We start from the raw sequence: 14782 nt of genomic DNA on the forward strand, positions 1-14782 counted from the left end.
AGAGTTGCAGTATGAGCATGTTTCCGTCGCCCTGCCCCGCCTCTATTCGCCGTCTTCACCAGTCTCGCCAGCAGTGCTCTCGAGTTACACTTGGCGTGCGGTCGGTTACCAAGACGATTACGGATCACGAGGCTTCTCACTGTTCTCCCGCTTCTCCTCTCGCCGGAGTCTCGGGAATGTCGAATTCCAGGAAAGACTTTGACGTTAAACAGATTTTGCGTATCCGCTGGCGGTGGTTTGGTCACCCGACGTCTCCACCACCCGGGAGTCAGCCGTTGGAAGATCTCTTGAGCCACCGTGGGACCGGGGGCACCTCGTCCAGCGAACACCACTCCCTCGGTGGCTGCGCTGGCGGTTCAGGCGCCGCTTCGGGAAGCGGCAACGTTGCCTCCAGTACTAACAACAGTCGAAAGTTCGGGGATCCCGGTGTGCACGGCGGGCACGTCGCAGCGGGCGCCACCGCTTGTCCTCGCTCGATAAGTCAGCAGGAGTGTAGAAACCCTCCGCCGCCGCCGTGGGCGTCCCCGTCACATTCACGCTCCGTGCTGGATGTAACGAGCGAGAACCCGGACCCCGGCGCCAGCGCCGCGGGACAGCAGCCCTCTGCTGTGCCCGGTGGCCCGGTGTCGGACACTACCGCGGGCGACGAGGAGAACAACAACAACAACAACGCGGAGTCTGATTCTAGCTCTTGCAGGTATGACAGAGGCGCTGAAGCCTCTCAATCACCGTTTTGCTGCATTTATTTCAGTGGCTGCGTTAAGATGTCAGACTTTTCTGTCGTCGTCCCCATTCGCGGATCTGCTCGCCAGATGCGTCGGCAGCTGTTTTAGATTTAAACAAACGGAAGAGGTATGCTCAGTCTAACCGCGAGGTATTTGTGCAGTCTTCATCCACCCCTTCGCGGTGTTGTATAAATAGCAAGCTAAGAAATCACAGGCGGGGAAAAGTAGAAAATGCCATTTCCGAACTTTGCGATGCGCAACTTTTCCAACTTACTATAAGATGCAAGCTACGTTCGCGGATCTGCGCTGGATGTTCTGAGTGTAAATCTTCCTTTACGAGCAGCGCGTATTAGTAATATTTTCCCACTGAGCGGCAAAGATCTTGGAAAGCGAATAGCAGTGCATGTATGTTCCGTAAGTTACTGACTAATGGTTTTACATATTGCTGTTTCCTAAACTCAGTTTCTCTTTAAGTCCAAGAACATTTTTTTTACAGAAACATTTCGCTCAGAGTAAAGTTTCCACGTTGCATTCAGCCGCTTAGTAGATACAAAATCTTGTAGAGCAAATGGCCGCAATGGCACAGCAACTAATGTTTGAAACACGATCCGTCAAGATAAAAGGGCTTATCGTACTTAGTGAAGCCGTTATCCATCTGCGCTTTGATGCCCAAGCGAGAGTTCTGGGCCAATCAGCACAGTGATGCAACGGTAGCCGAACCAGGTGAGTCGGAGAGAGCGATTTAGTGAGTGATGGCACTCGCGCGTAACTTTGTTTTGCTACCTTTACCGTGACGAGATTGCTGCAAATTACTGTGCGTGTGTGTGACATGATGCGTGTTGCTAGCTGATGATTCATCCTGTCTCTCGTTTACGCTTTGCTCAAAATCCTGCTGAGAGCTTATCAGTGCTGGCCTGCCATAGGAAAAACGCGCGCGTGTGTGTGTGTGTGTGTGTGTGTGTGTGTGTGTGTGTGTAGTGTGTGTGTAGTGTGTGTGACCTGAGGAAATCATAGAATTGACAGGTGCATAATTACCTGTCACAGTAGGTGGAGCCTAACATTTCTATTGGCAGGCATGCCTGAGGCGTATACACAGTGCAGCAGAACTGTGCTTCAGGTGTGTGTGTGTGTGTGTGTGTGTGAGAAAGTGTGTGTGTATGAGTCTGGAGGTATTCTATTAAAGCACCATATTTGCCAGATGAGTAAAACCAGTATGTATCACACATGCAGCAAATGCATTTTGGTGTATTATTGGATCAGTACGCACACATGCCCAGGAAAAAACGCCTCTCTGTACAAAATCTGCAGTTAGGCTCTAAAGATAATGTAGGGAAGTGTTAGTTAGCTGCTGAGATCACAAGCACAGTCTCTCTCTCAGCCTGTTTCAGCCTCTTCACACATTTCTCTGGAATATAATTGCTGGAGAAGATGAATCTTTTGATTGTGCTATTGCATTGGTGATTTGGAAGAGAGCAGTGTGCATGTAGCACACTGCAGGTGCTTGTATTGCATGTATCTACTTTCAGTGGTTGGTGTGGGGGTGTGTGTGCAATTTCACGTCATCCTGTGTGTGGGTTTATCTGTGAGTTACGTTCGCATTTCACACCATAGCAGAAATGTTTCTAAAGTCAGAGACAGACACAGGGGTACAGAAAGCTGTCAAAAACATGAGAGATGAGAATGTGTGTGTGTGTGATTGCTCAGCTGAGGAGACATGCTCACTGATCTCACTGTAGGAAGGCTAGGATGAGACCCAGGTGAGCTTTTGAGACCCAAGAGAATGTGTGTGTGTGTGTGTGTGTGCACGGGCAGGTTTGTAGCTGTTTGTGTGTGTGGATTTGGCGACGTCTATTGAGAACAGAGTATGCATCTACTGACAGATATTCTGGTCCAAAAACAAAGTGTTTTTTTCCATCTCTGTGTATCTTTCTTTTGTTCGCATTGTCTTTGCACCCTCTCCTCATCTTTCCCTGGCTTTTCTCACTCTCTCTCCCCACCCATCCCCTTCAGTTCAAAATAGCATTATAAGCATGCAGTATAGTCAAAGTTTTGAAATCGACATAGCTGAACATTCTGAAGACACAGATATCAGCAGAGGTGCATTATTTGGAGTAACATGGACAGTAGCCGCTATCCCAGCAAATTTGGTAATTACGCAGCAGGTGGTTAGTGAGATTGTGGAGAGATGGGAATCATACAGCCAGAAGTGGAGAGGTTTTTTTTTCCGCACTAATCCCAGTTCAAGAATACTTGAATATGTTTGTTGATTTTTTTTTTTAAATAACTTGATCCATTTAATTTTTTTAATGAAGCACAATTTTCCCAGTGATGCATATTCCAATAAAATATGTAACCACTGTGCAATGCTTATTATATTACCACTTGTCCGGTTTAAAGGAATGTTTATTTTGGAGCTGCCTAATGGCAAGAGTAAGGTTGTTTGTGTGTTGGGGTGGGAGGTTAACTGAGGACAGGCCACCCAATATGCAGGCTGGTCATACTGGGGTGGTAGTGTCTGCTCTTCAAAAAGCCTGACTGGAGAGGCATATGGTTAGAAGATAATGCTGTTGCCCAAGACAAACTGGTTCTTTTTTGTTTGGTTTTTGTCCTTTCATTAAAATTTGGGAATTGATTTGGATTCGATTTCCCCCTCGTGTGTCTCAGCTACACCTGGTATACGGTTGCCTTAAGGATTCCTCTCTGTTAGCATGCAGGACTCTTTGTCATTTAAGGCCTTTTCAATGGCCACACTGCGGTCTCTGAGTCTGTTCTTGGTTACGGTCTGTCACAGTGGTCTGTCTGACAGGAGGTGACACCCTGCCAACTCACTGCCTTATTTTGTTATATGATATATCATTTTGGATTTGAAAGTAATAGTCCTACTAAATATGTATACCTGAATGTGTCAACTTTGTTTGGAAAAAAAAAGAAAGGCTTGTTTCCTTCTTTGTCTGTAATGTGGTCTTGTTCCATGCTGAGTTGGTGTTTCTGTATGTACGTACTTGTGTGTGTGTGAGAGTGCGTGGGTGTACGCGTGCACAAGGATTAAGGCTGATCCAGCCCCAGAGTGCTGTAGGGAAGCCAGGTCCAAATCCACTGTGGGTCTTGGGCAGTGTCCCAAGAAGCCTACAAAGCCCAGAGTTCCTTTCACCTGCTCCTTGGCCAAGTGCTTCTGTTCTCCAACATGATGATCATACTGTGAAAGTACTGGCTTGCATTTTCTCTGTGTGTGTGTGTGTGTGTGTGTGTTTGTGCTTGTGTTTTGATTACATATGAAAAGTGTGTGCGCATGCCCGCGTGTGTATGTGCACGTATGCACATGGGTAATGAACATTTTTCATCAGAGAGACATATTCTATGACAGAACACATTAGGTGAGTCTCGCTGGGTGTATATCAGGGGTGTCATTTAACTGTAAATGCGAGACTGTTTCTGTCAGACGTTCGTGACTGTGTTCAGGACCCCGTCTCAAGCACGTCCCAGAGGCACAACAAGAGCCTTTAACTATCCTGATCCCGCACACCCCACCACCTCCATTTACCTTCCTGTGTTTGCAAATCCGCAGAGACGCGAGAGCGCAGTCTGTTAAATAGCGTTGCAAGAATTTCCCACAATTCAGGATGAAAGCCAAGCCCAATTCGCAACGTTTAGTGGCCAACAGTGTCTTGTTCCTCCTAAACCACAGCTTTTGGCTTGGGAAACAGGAACGTCTCAGGTGTGGTGTGTGTGCAGTTTACTTGTGTCGGGGGTGGTGAGGAAGAGAGAGAGAGACCGAAGAAGAAGAAGAATTCATCTAAATGGTGATTCGCCAGCATTTTGGACAGGCTGACAAATGTGCTTGGATGCATGTGAATTACCGGGTTTGGAGTCAAATCCAAGAATGAATCATGGATTTTGAAAGCGTGAGGATGACATCTCAGGCTGCCAGGTCAACCAAACCCGAAGCTTTTGAGGGGAGGCATCGAATTGGTCGAGTTGTGTTTTGGGAGAGTGTTTTCCTTCTGGGTCTCATCTGGACCCAGTGGGGGTCGTATGGCCATGATACAGCTGTCCAGAGGCAGCTGTTTAAAGACCTGCTCAGCTGAGGAGACATGCTCACTGATCTCACTGCAGGAAGGCTAGGATGAGACCCAGGTGAGCTTTTCATACTGAGGTGAGCTTTTGAGACCCAGGCAAGCTTTTCAGACTGAGCTGAACTTTTTGCCCCCTTGACTTTTTTTTTTTCCCTCAGTTCAAACTTGCAAACCTGGAAGAGAATGAGATGCCACTTTGAACAAAACAAAATCTTTCATCTCTGCTGCCAAAAAGCGCTGGATCATTTTTAGAGTGGAGCAGCTGTGGTCTAGAAAATAAACAGCCCCCCCCCCAGTGAAAAAACAGTAGGTGACAGAACTACAGAGAGGTAGTGTGTGTGTGTGTGTGTGTGTGTGTGTGTGTGTGTGTGTGTGTGTGTGTGTGTGTGTGGGAGTTAGGAGTGACAGAACCAAGAGGCAAAGAGGAAGGTAGGATAAGTGTGAAGTGAGTGCAAGGGAGGGGGAGAAGAAGGTGTGAAGGAGGATGATTCGCTGTTTCAGGGATGTAGTGCAGGTGCCAGGGGTTTTCTGCCTTTCTGGGAAAAACCCCCCCCCCAAAAAACGAAGGCTTTGCTGCTTTGACACGTAATTCGCCAGTGTGTGCGAGTGGGTCCCCACCCGTCTGCAAACTCATCGTTGTTCCTCGCTGAGATTAAGTAGTCTTGGCATTAAGGAAAGCCAGATGCTTGAAGCCTGCTTCATCTAACATGTTTAGTGACCTCTGCCTCTTTTCTCACCGTTTCGTTTCTCTCTCTCATTCTCTTTGTCTGCCTCCTCTCTGATGCTTGGGTTCAGTTATGTGGAAGGGATCTCTGATGTAGGTAGTCTGTTCCAGTCCTTCCGGAGCCGTTTACTAGATGAAATGGTCTGAACGGAGGGAATAGGATTAACAGTTGTCGCCACTGTGAGCAGCGCTTCACTTGTGATTATTAACCGTGCTCAACAGTTAGCAGTTATTAGTACCCTGCGACACAGTGTACTAATATATACAGTCTGGTTTCCTGAAACATTATGCTTATGTTGGTTGCTGCCAACACCTGCAGTTTGTTTAGACACTCCCTTTAAAAAGCCCAAGACTGGTCAGTGACGTCTGTTTGTTTGGGCACTCCCTTTAAAAAGCCCAAGACTGGTCAGTAATGTCTGGATATTTGCGACAAAAGCTCATCTGAGTCATACCCATGGTCATATCGCAGCACGGTTTAAAACTACCATCATCTGACCCGCAAGCAGTTACTGCCCTACTAAACAGAGCAGACATGCAGCCTCTTGCAGTTAAGTAACTGGAGAAGCAGTAGGTAAGACTGCTCTTTTTAACTGCTGTTTCTTTTGTCTTAAACAGGTTTATAGCTGAGAGCACATCTTATGATAAACAAACTCTCCACTACACTACATCTGCCATCTGTTGTCCGTCGGTTGTTGGGGGATGGGTAGCTAGACAGAAAACAGATAGGACCAATTCAGGTGCTTATGAATCACAATTAATGATTAATATAGTTGATTTCCAACTAATGACAAGCAAACATCATCCCTCTGAACTAACCACTTCGGCCTTCAATTTTTTTTTTTGCTCTCCTCGCTATACAAAATGTACACACGCACATGCCAGTCACACCACGAGCATGGCTTTGGTACCCAGGGGGCACACGTACCAACACACAAGTTCGTTTCGGACGCTTCTCAGAAGCCATTTTGATGAAACAGGAAGGACACAATAACCCTCCGTTGATCAGCTCTAAAGCAATGGAAGTTTACGGCAAGGACCTCTGCTCCGATCTACGGGTTTGCGCTCTAACGTAAGCCTGTCAAATGTCTGTTCCACCTCGTTCAGGTGTGGAGCTCGTCGGCGTTATGCAGGGTGGAAGCAAGTGTCGACATGTAACGCCAAGACCTCCACAACCGTATTTAAACGCGCTTGATTAAAGAAACCGACCAAATTCACGTTAAGAAAAATGCATATTCTTAATTTATATTACCTTGTTGCCGCTGGTTTCTTTGCAGTATCAAAGTTACGTTAGAGTTTAGTACGCTGCGACCTTGATTTCCAACTGCAAATACAGCGCCTGTTTCAGTGCGGCTTATTTAATGAGTCTGAAAATGACAAGCCTGTGATTAATTAGCGCTGTTAGCAATATTAATTCCACAAAGCTCTCGGGCGACAAGAAAAGCCCAAAAGCCGTTTGAAATTAATAGTTAACCTTGGCGAGAGGAGAATATCAAGAACTATGGAGCTGTAAAATTATGAAAGAAGAGAAAACTGATTCGCTAAGGAGAGACATTAACAGGAAACAAGCAATGTGGTGGAGAGGGGAGAAAGAAAGCATGTGAAAGAGACTCACAGGAAACGAGTGTTGAGGAGAACAAAAATAAAAGAGCCAAACCACCAAGGACAAACTCGTTTGCTTTGTGTATTTTATGGCCGACTTCTCCATTAGTACTAATTACCACAAGCCCTCAAAGGAGCGTTTATGTTCACGCCGCCATTAGATGGAAGAGAAAGAGTGTTTTGTTGTGCCAGTAAATGCTGCCGTCCAAGTCGGTCCAAGTGTGACTTAAGCTCGTTTCATGTGCACGAATTCTGTGTGCTGAATTTCAGTCAAAGCTCATCATTCTTAGTTAACGGAACGATTTAATTAAAAATGAAAACGATTAACCATTCTGTTGGGTCGTTTCGAGTTACGCGACCACCGCGGTCTCGTTAACGCTTCTCTCTTCGTGTGTGTGTGTGTGTGTGTGTTTTCAGGACCTCTAACAGCAGTGCGACGCTGTCCTCATGCGTGTCCATGGAGCCGTGCGTGCCAGATGAACTCTTCCAGTCGCACTGCCACGCCGAGAACACGTTTAGGCGCATGGAGACCTACCTCAGGACCCGCAAGCTGTGCGACGTTGTCCTGCTGGCCGGGGAGCGCCGAATTCCCGCGCACAGGTAACGCGCACGGCGAGCCTTGCGCATTCAACACACCAGAACGCGCCTTTGTTGAGAGTTGGCAGTACGGAGGAAGAGACAGAGATTTTGCAGAGTCTAAAAGTTGGCATTTAGTGAGAATGCTCACGTATGCTAAAAAGAAAGTCTTTCACTAATGAGGGAGGCCTACTGTGAGTGTGTGTGTGTGTGTGTGTGTGTGTGTGTGTGTGTGTGTGTGTGTGTGTGTATACACAGTCAGACAGTTTTGGCACAGTCAGCTGAAGATGAATCCTTCAGGATGTGTGCTTGGATGAGCTTAGAGAGGGAGTGACGAGAGACAAGAGGAAGGAGAAAGAGAAAGCAAGGAGACGGATGTGAGCACATTTTACAGTCAGTCCCTTCTGTCTTTTCAGGCCCTTTCCTACACTCGCGCCCTGCACACACTCGCGCCCTGCACACACACACAAGCTGTTCGTGTTTTGACAGTGAACACCCCCTGTGTCATCTTTCCTTTGCCTGTTCATCACCCACTCTGTCGCTTTCTTGTCGTCCCTCTGTTCTCCCTCCATCGTCCTTCTTTTAGGTAGCCGATGACCCAGTTAGGAGTCTAATTGGGGGTCTGCCTCGGGCCGGTACAAAGGGGTTTGTTCACGTTGACCGATAAATACACACACACACAGAGCACCCTGATGACTGAAACCTGCATGCTGTTTTTGTCTGCAGAAGTCAGACAATGGACCCAGTCTACTTGATGAGAAAGTTGAGATTATTCTTCTTGAACCACTGCCATGTGTGTTGAGCCAGCAAGTGAGATTTGTGATTGTCCAGCAAGATAAAGCCGGGTTAATTAGCTTTCTGACAGACAGACAGACAGAGCGATGATGAAGAGAAATTGAGGTGGCATTAGTTAAAGAGAGCAGGCTGAGACACTGCAATGCTGGTGTCATGTTTTCTTCCCTCTCTCTCTCTCTCTCTCTCTCTCTCTCTCTCTGTGTGGGCATGTCTATCTGTATTATCTCTCTGTCTGAGTCATCCTGTCAATAGCTCCCTGTCTTCCCTAATCCATCCATTCATTCTCTTCCTCTCTTTTTGCTGTCTTTCGTTTGGGGATCTGGGACTGGTTTCCTTCTTGAAGGACCCAATATCGTAATGTCATTTATAATTACTACTAGATTTATAGATAGATTTTCTGCTATAAATGATTGACTGCTTCATCCTGCATCCAAGGGGTGGAGGGATAAAGAAACAGTAAAACCAGTGGCTATAATAGTGGAGGTCACACACCACACACATTTTGACGTCTGTTTGGGCGTCTTCATCCGCGTTGTTTCATGTGCTGAAGATGGCAGGACATGCTCTCAGAGACACAGTTTTGGAGAATTAGCCTCCTAATACATAGCCGTATTTGTTTTGATGGCTGTTTCTCATTTTGTTATACACAGTCATTAACATACAGACACTGGACTAATAGATTTAAAGCTTTGGGATTTGAGCCATGCTCTGTGTGTGTGTGTGTGGGCTTAGCTGATTTAATAGGAAATCCTCTGCTTTTACACTGCTTTAGCGGAAAGCATCAAACAAATCTGCAGTCCCTTTCTCTCTCGACTCTTTCATCCTCTTCCCCACCCCCATCTTGTACCATCAAAATATGGGCTCCTGTTTGTATTGATGGCAGTCCGAGTCCACTGGGAGATGAGGCCAGTCCAGGTCTTTGTCTCCTGGTGTGCATTCTCTCTCGCTTGGATCAGGTGAGCAGGGAGTTTGGATATAGCAAAAACGTGGGCCGCCTGGGGTCTCATCAAAGCAGCTGTGGTTGTGCGGAAGAAATGCTTCAAAATCGTTTCCGTTTCCCCTCTCGGCAAGGCTGTGGCCTTTTCAGACTTGGCCCAGGATCAAGGCAGACCTAACAGTGACGCTCACAGTGTATGCTGATGTTGGTCATTATTTGATTCAGCATAGATGGAAGAAGATTAATCATCTGCCCTGAAAGAGTTCAGAAATCTACATCAGCACGGATTAGAGTTAGAGGAACCCATGTCTCTCAGCAGTGCCGGAACACAGGGCTTTAGTGTACTGTGTTCTTTGGTACTGACAGACACGTGAAGGTGAGCTGGGAGCCACTTATGGGTATTAAGATCCTGGGTTTCCTCCAGAGGTGGAGATGGATTCTCCCACAGTAGTTCTGCAGGTGCTGAGTGTTGGCGGAAAACGACCTTGCAGCCTCTGTGCTGTGGAACTGATTGATTCGGTAGACGTCCCCCTGTAGACAATCTCAGAAGGCCTTTGATGAAGTTTCTTGGGCCGGAAGCCATTGGCTGCCACCGGGAATGTTGCGTCTACCTGTGGCAGAAGGAGGTGGGACTTTGATCAGAGCTGCACACGGATACACGCGTATCCCATGTTATTGCAGTTGTTTTTGAATTACAGGAATGCTGGAATGTTGTTTTTTGTTTTTTGTTTTTTTTTTAAAAGATCAGTACTAGATGGGCTTATAGTGTAGTGTAACGAGAAAGCATTATTGTTTGGATGATTTCTAGCTGCTGCTGTAGCATCGTCCAAAGCAAAAAAAAAAAAAACTAAGATCAGACACTTAATTAGCTTGAGTGCAGTGGAAATACCATGGGCCCTTATGGACCACCGGTATTAATTGACTGGGGATAATGGAGAATCTGGTATTTAACCCCAAAAAGCCTCTTGTCCCCTTTCTTAACGCCTTTTGAACCTTGTGCTTTGGCTGGCAGCTTTTCCGTTGTGTGGCTACACCTGTCTGAGGATGAAAACGGTGAGAGGCAACTGCTCTTTCAAAGGCTTACAGATGTTGGCCTCTCCAAAAGGTCTAGAATCTGGGGTGTGAAAAATCTACACCCTTTGGTGAACTCTGAGAATGTTGGGGTGCAGAATGGGGAGCTCGTCTCTCTGTGTCAGATGGGTCGTTGCCATCATGCCGGTGGCCGTGCAAAGCCCTCCCCAAGACATTTGGAGGGTTCTGCGTTCCACGATGGCTCCCAGTGGTTTTGATGCAAGATGTAACTGTTATTTCACTGCTTCTTTTAAAACTTTGTAAAACTCGATACTCTTTTATGCATTATGTGACTGTCCCAGACTAACCCCACTCTGAATTCCTGGGTCTGAGTTGGGGGTTTCTGGTTACTAAATTCTTGTTCGTTGTGGGACTGCAGGTATTCTCAGACTCTGGTGGCTAAATACACTTTATTGAGCTTTTTGGTTGCCTAAATGAAATGAGCTATTTGGGTAAACTTTCTGGTTGGAGTCTGAGAGGAAGAGTATAGTGTTCTGAGTTTGTTTTTGTGCATGTCTCTTTCTCTGTCGCGCTCTCTCTCTCTCAGGTTAGTCCTGTCGTCTGTGTCGGACTACTTCGCAGCCATGTTCACTAGCGACGTGCGGGAGGCCAAGCAAGAGGAAGTCAAGATGGAGGGGGTGGACCCAGACGCATTGTGGGTCTTGGTGCAGTATGCGTATACAGGTACGTGTTGTGCAAACATTCTCCATGTGACCATTGTTTTGGTCCTACACCAGTTTAGGAAGCTTCTGCACAATAAGTAAATGATTTGGTTCTCTTTTTCTCATTCCCTCTCTTTCGCCCCCCCCCTCCCGTTTTCTTTTTCTCTCTTTTTTCATCCCTCTTTCCTTCCTCTCTTCTCTTCCTGCTTGCAACCCCCCACCCCCACCAGGGCGTTTGGAGTTGCGAGAGGACACTATTGAGAGCCTGCTGTCTGCCGCGTGTCTGCTGCAGCTGTCCGCCGTGGTGCAGGCGTGCTGCGCCTACCTCATGAAGCAGCTGCACCCTTCCAACTGCCTGGGCATCAGGTCCTTCGCCGATGCCCAGGGCTGCCGGGATCTACACAAAGTGGCGCACAACTACACCATGGTAACGTGCATGTGCACACGCCCATGCATGCAAAACACTCGCATGAAAATGTGCATGCATACACAAAATGCCCGCACACACCCACACACACAGAGGGTTCCGTAAGTACTGCTGTGAAGTTTGGACTCAGGACTGTAGTTATATTCAGTGATGGGATGGGTACGTTTTGATGACTTATCTTTTATTGTGAACCATTGCTGTTTCTTTTTATATTGTACTCTGCAAAAATGCCTGTGCCTGAATATACTAAAGAGCCTTTTATAGTTGTGTGTGTTTGTCCCCTCTCTCTCTCGCTCTCTCTCTCTCTCTCTCTCTCTTTCTCATTTCCTTTGTTGTTTTTTCGTGGCCTCAAATACACGTCCTTAAGGATTTGCCCTCCTCTGCAGTTAACTGTGCCGGAACTTTCCACAGCGTGCACACAAATGTTGCGTGTGTGTGTGTGTGTGTGTGTGTGTGTGTGTGAGAGAGAGAGAGAGAGAGAGAGGGTGAACTGGGAGAGTTTAATTGGTCAAGCTAGTATTCAGCCTTCACACACTAGGTTCTTTCGTTCTCTTGTTGGATGTTGCTCTGTTCCTGAGGGAAGCTAATTCACAAAATATAGCCCATAATGCGCCCCCTCCCCCCCTCGTGGTTACCAACTGGGAGGTTGTCATGGAGACTGTGTGGGGGAAAAACTTGACTCCCCCCCCCCTTCTGTTTCCTGTTCTTCATGCACTCCTTCTCTTTCCTGTTCTTTCTTTGTCTCTAATTTGTTCTCTTTCTTCTTCTTTCTTATTCCCCTTTTCCTGCTTCTTTGATCTCTTTTCCCTGCCTTTCTCAGGAGAACTTCCTGGGTGTCATGAAGAATCAGGAGTTCCTGCTCTTGCCAGCGTGTGAGGTAGAGAAGCTCCTGGCATCAGATGACATGAACGTACCGGACGAGGAAACCGTGGTGACGGCGCTGCTCAGCTGGGTCCGCCACGACCCACCGACCCGCCAACCGCAGCTGCCTGCCCTCCTGGCTCATGTGCGCTTGCCACTGCTCAAACCACAGGTCAGTTTGGCTGTCAATCAACCCATCACCTCCAATAGACAGATCAGGGTGTCTCAGATCAGTCCGGCTATCAGTCTGGATGTAAGGTAATACATCGGTCCCCCTCATGTAGTTTTCGCTCTCAGCAACTCCACTAAAACTTCCACCATTAGCTCCACACCCTCCAGTAGTTTATTCAGGCTGATAAAAACCACACCACCAGTCGTGTGTGTGTGTGTGGGGGGGTGGGGGGTGGGGGGGGGGGGGTGGCAGGGAAGAGCACATTATAAGAGAGGAACATTAACACATTATCTGGAGAGGTCGATAAAGGTGGTGGTCTGCTTTTCTTTTTTTCTTTCTCTTAACCACTGTGGAATATCTAAGGAGGATGTTTCACATCTCCCCACACACACACTGTTTCTCTGTATATCAGAATTGTTTTCTTTCTGTAAACTTCAGCAATATTTTACCTCCCATAAGATGTGGGCAGATCCAGGCCCTCAGTGATTTCCGCCCACCAGGTCTAAATGGAAATCCTGCGGCTCCTTTCATATTCGGTTCCTCTCCTCCCCCCTGCTGTCTAGGTTCACACCTAATCGTTCTTCCTACGCACACACGCCAAATCCAACTCCCCCCAGTCGCGGCGATGACGGCCCATCAAGCCACGGAGGGGATTGGCGGCGATTGGCGGCTCCGTGTCGAAAGGGGGCCGGTTAAGCGAAACGCGTTTGCGTTTAGTTCGTCTCCCGGGGGGGGCAGTCGGAGGAGAGGAGAGGCGGAGCGGGAGGGGGTTGATGGATGAGCGCGGCGGACGGAGACGAAGGGCAAGATGGATGGAGCGATGGTGGAGGCGGTGTAATGAAAGTGTAGCCCAGGTTATGAAAGCTGAGGAGAGGGATGGGCTGGGGCACCTTTAGAGACCTAATAAGCACTTCGGTTGGCTGGCATGGAGTTTGGAGGAGTGCACACAAATGCGTCCAGGTTGCATCTCGAGAAGTAAAAGATTAGATCATCTAGAGGATTATATAATATAGACTGATCTACATATATTTGCCACATTCACAAGAGAGAAATTTGAATATTGCTAATGTTGGCAGTGAAGTTTTTTTAAAATATTGGTTTGTGAGCTATTCAGTGTTTGCGTGTAATGTTTTATGTCTGTAGTTTAAAACGGCGCTGCTTTAAACTCTTGTAGATTCTCTTTGAAAAATATGGGAAAAAAATGTGTAAATTAATGTTTTCCCCCTCAGGAAATCTGGTCTGGAGCATTAACAGGGTTTGATGTCTTTATTGGCTGTAGGCCTGCAATTATGATAATGGAAAGGTGTGTGTGTGTGTGTGTGTGTGTGTGACACTTGTCTCTGAGGGGTGCGCATTACCTCTGCAAACTTCATTAATGTGGGATTAGACCACCAACTAGCCTGATTCCTGTCTAATTAAAAGGCTTCCGTCCAGAGCAGGCCATGAGCGAGGGAGGAGTTGGAACAGAGAGGTGGAAAGGGGGGTGGGTGTGGAGAGGATGAGTTCGTTGCCGCAGCAGCGAGAGAGGATTAGAAAAGAGAGAAAGAGGAAGAGTCTCGGAAGAGGCTGCGTTTTCACTGGAGAATAACCCTGTGTGAAATAAGGGTTTATGGGTAAAGGCTTTTTTTGGTTTCTTGTTTTCCGCAGACAAGGAGCTGGATTTGCTCTTCATATGGGAAAACATGAGGGTTTTAGTTTAGTGACAGTGGAGCTGGTTTTTGCTCCCAAGGGACGCTGGCGCTTCAGTGTTTTGTGTATAATGTAGTTGTTATTCTGGTCCCATCAAAACTGTGGAGAACAGGATAGGATTTTATTTATTTTTTAAAACAGTTTTTGCAGCAGTGTAGACCAATGAGCTCCCGAGGGACAGCATGGACTGAGGGTATGGTTAATGTTTTCTCACTGGTAGTTTTTAGCAGACATGGAGGCCAACCTGCTCCTGAGGGACAGCGTGGAGTGCCAGCGGTTGGTCATGGAGGCGATGAAGTACCATCTGTTGCCAGAGCGACGGCCCCTTCTGCAGAGCCCGAGGACACGCCCCCGCAAGGCCACGGTGGGGGCGTTGTTTGCCGTGGGGGGCATGGATGCCACAAAAGGTAACGGAGCTCACACCATGTGTGTACACATGGTGGGTGGGGTACTTATACATGCCAGGCAAAT

The 14782-nt window shown here is 47.3% G+C and overlaps 1 protein-coding gene across 3 annotated transcripts in view; it reads left to right on the forward strand.

Annotated features, from left to right (window-relative positions):
• LOC113587662 (kelch-like family member 5) overlaps positions 1 to 14782 on the forward strand; it is a 40286-nt gene that overhangs the window by 14824 nt on the left and 10680 nt on the right. For 2 of the 3 annotated variants that reach the window (XM_027026427.3, XM_027026428.3), the window contains 5 exons: positions 7539 to 7721; positions 11048 to 11184; positions 11393 to 11589; positions 12410 to 12622; positions 14532 to 14718. In XM_027026427.3, coding sequence (XP_026882228.2) covers positions 7579 to 7721; positions 11048 to 11184; positions 11393 to 11589; positions 12410 to 12622; positions 14532 to 14718 — 877 coding nt within the window. In that variant the 5' untranslated portion in view covers positions 7539 to 7578. Of the gene's footprint in view, positions 698 to 7538; positions 7722 to 11047; positions 11185 to 11392; positions 11590 to 12409; positions 12623 to 14531; positions 14719 to 14782 lie in introns of all 3 variants that reach the window. The other variant, XM_027026426.3, reaches the window with a different exon arrangement.

Source organism: Electrophorus electricus, unplaced genomic scaffold, assembly GCF_041902795.1.
Source record: "Electrophorus electricus isolate QZ-2024a unplaced genomic scaffold, ASM4190279v1 Scaffold42, whole genome shotgun sequence".
Taxonomy (NCBI): domain Eukaryota; kingdom Metazoa; phylum Chordata; class Actinopteri; order Gymnotiformes; family Gymnotidae; genus Electrophorus; species Electrophorus electricus.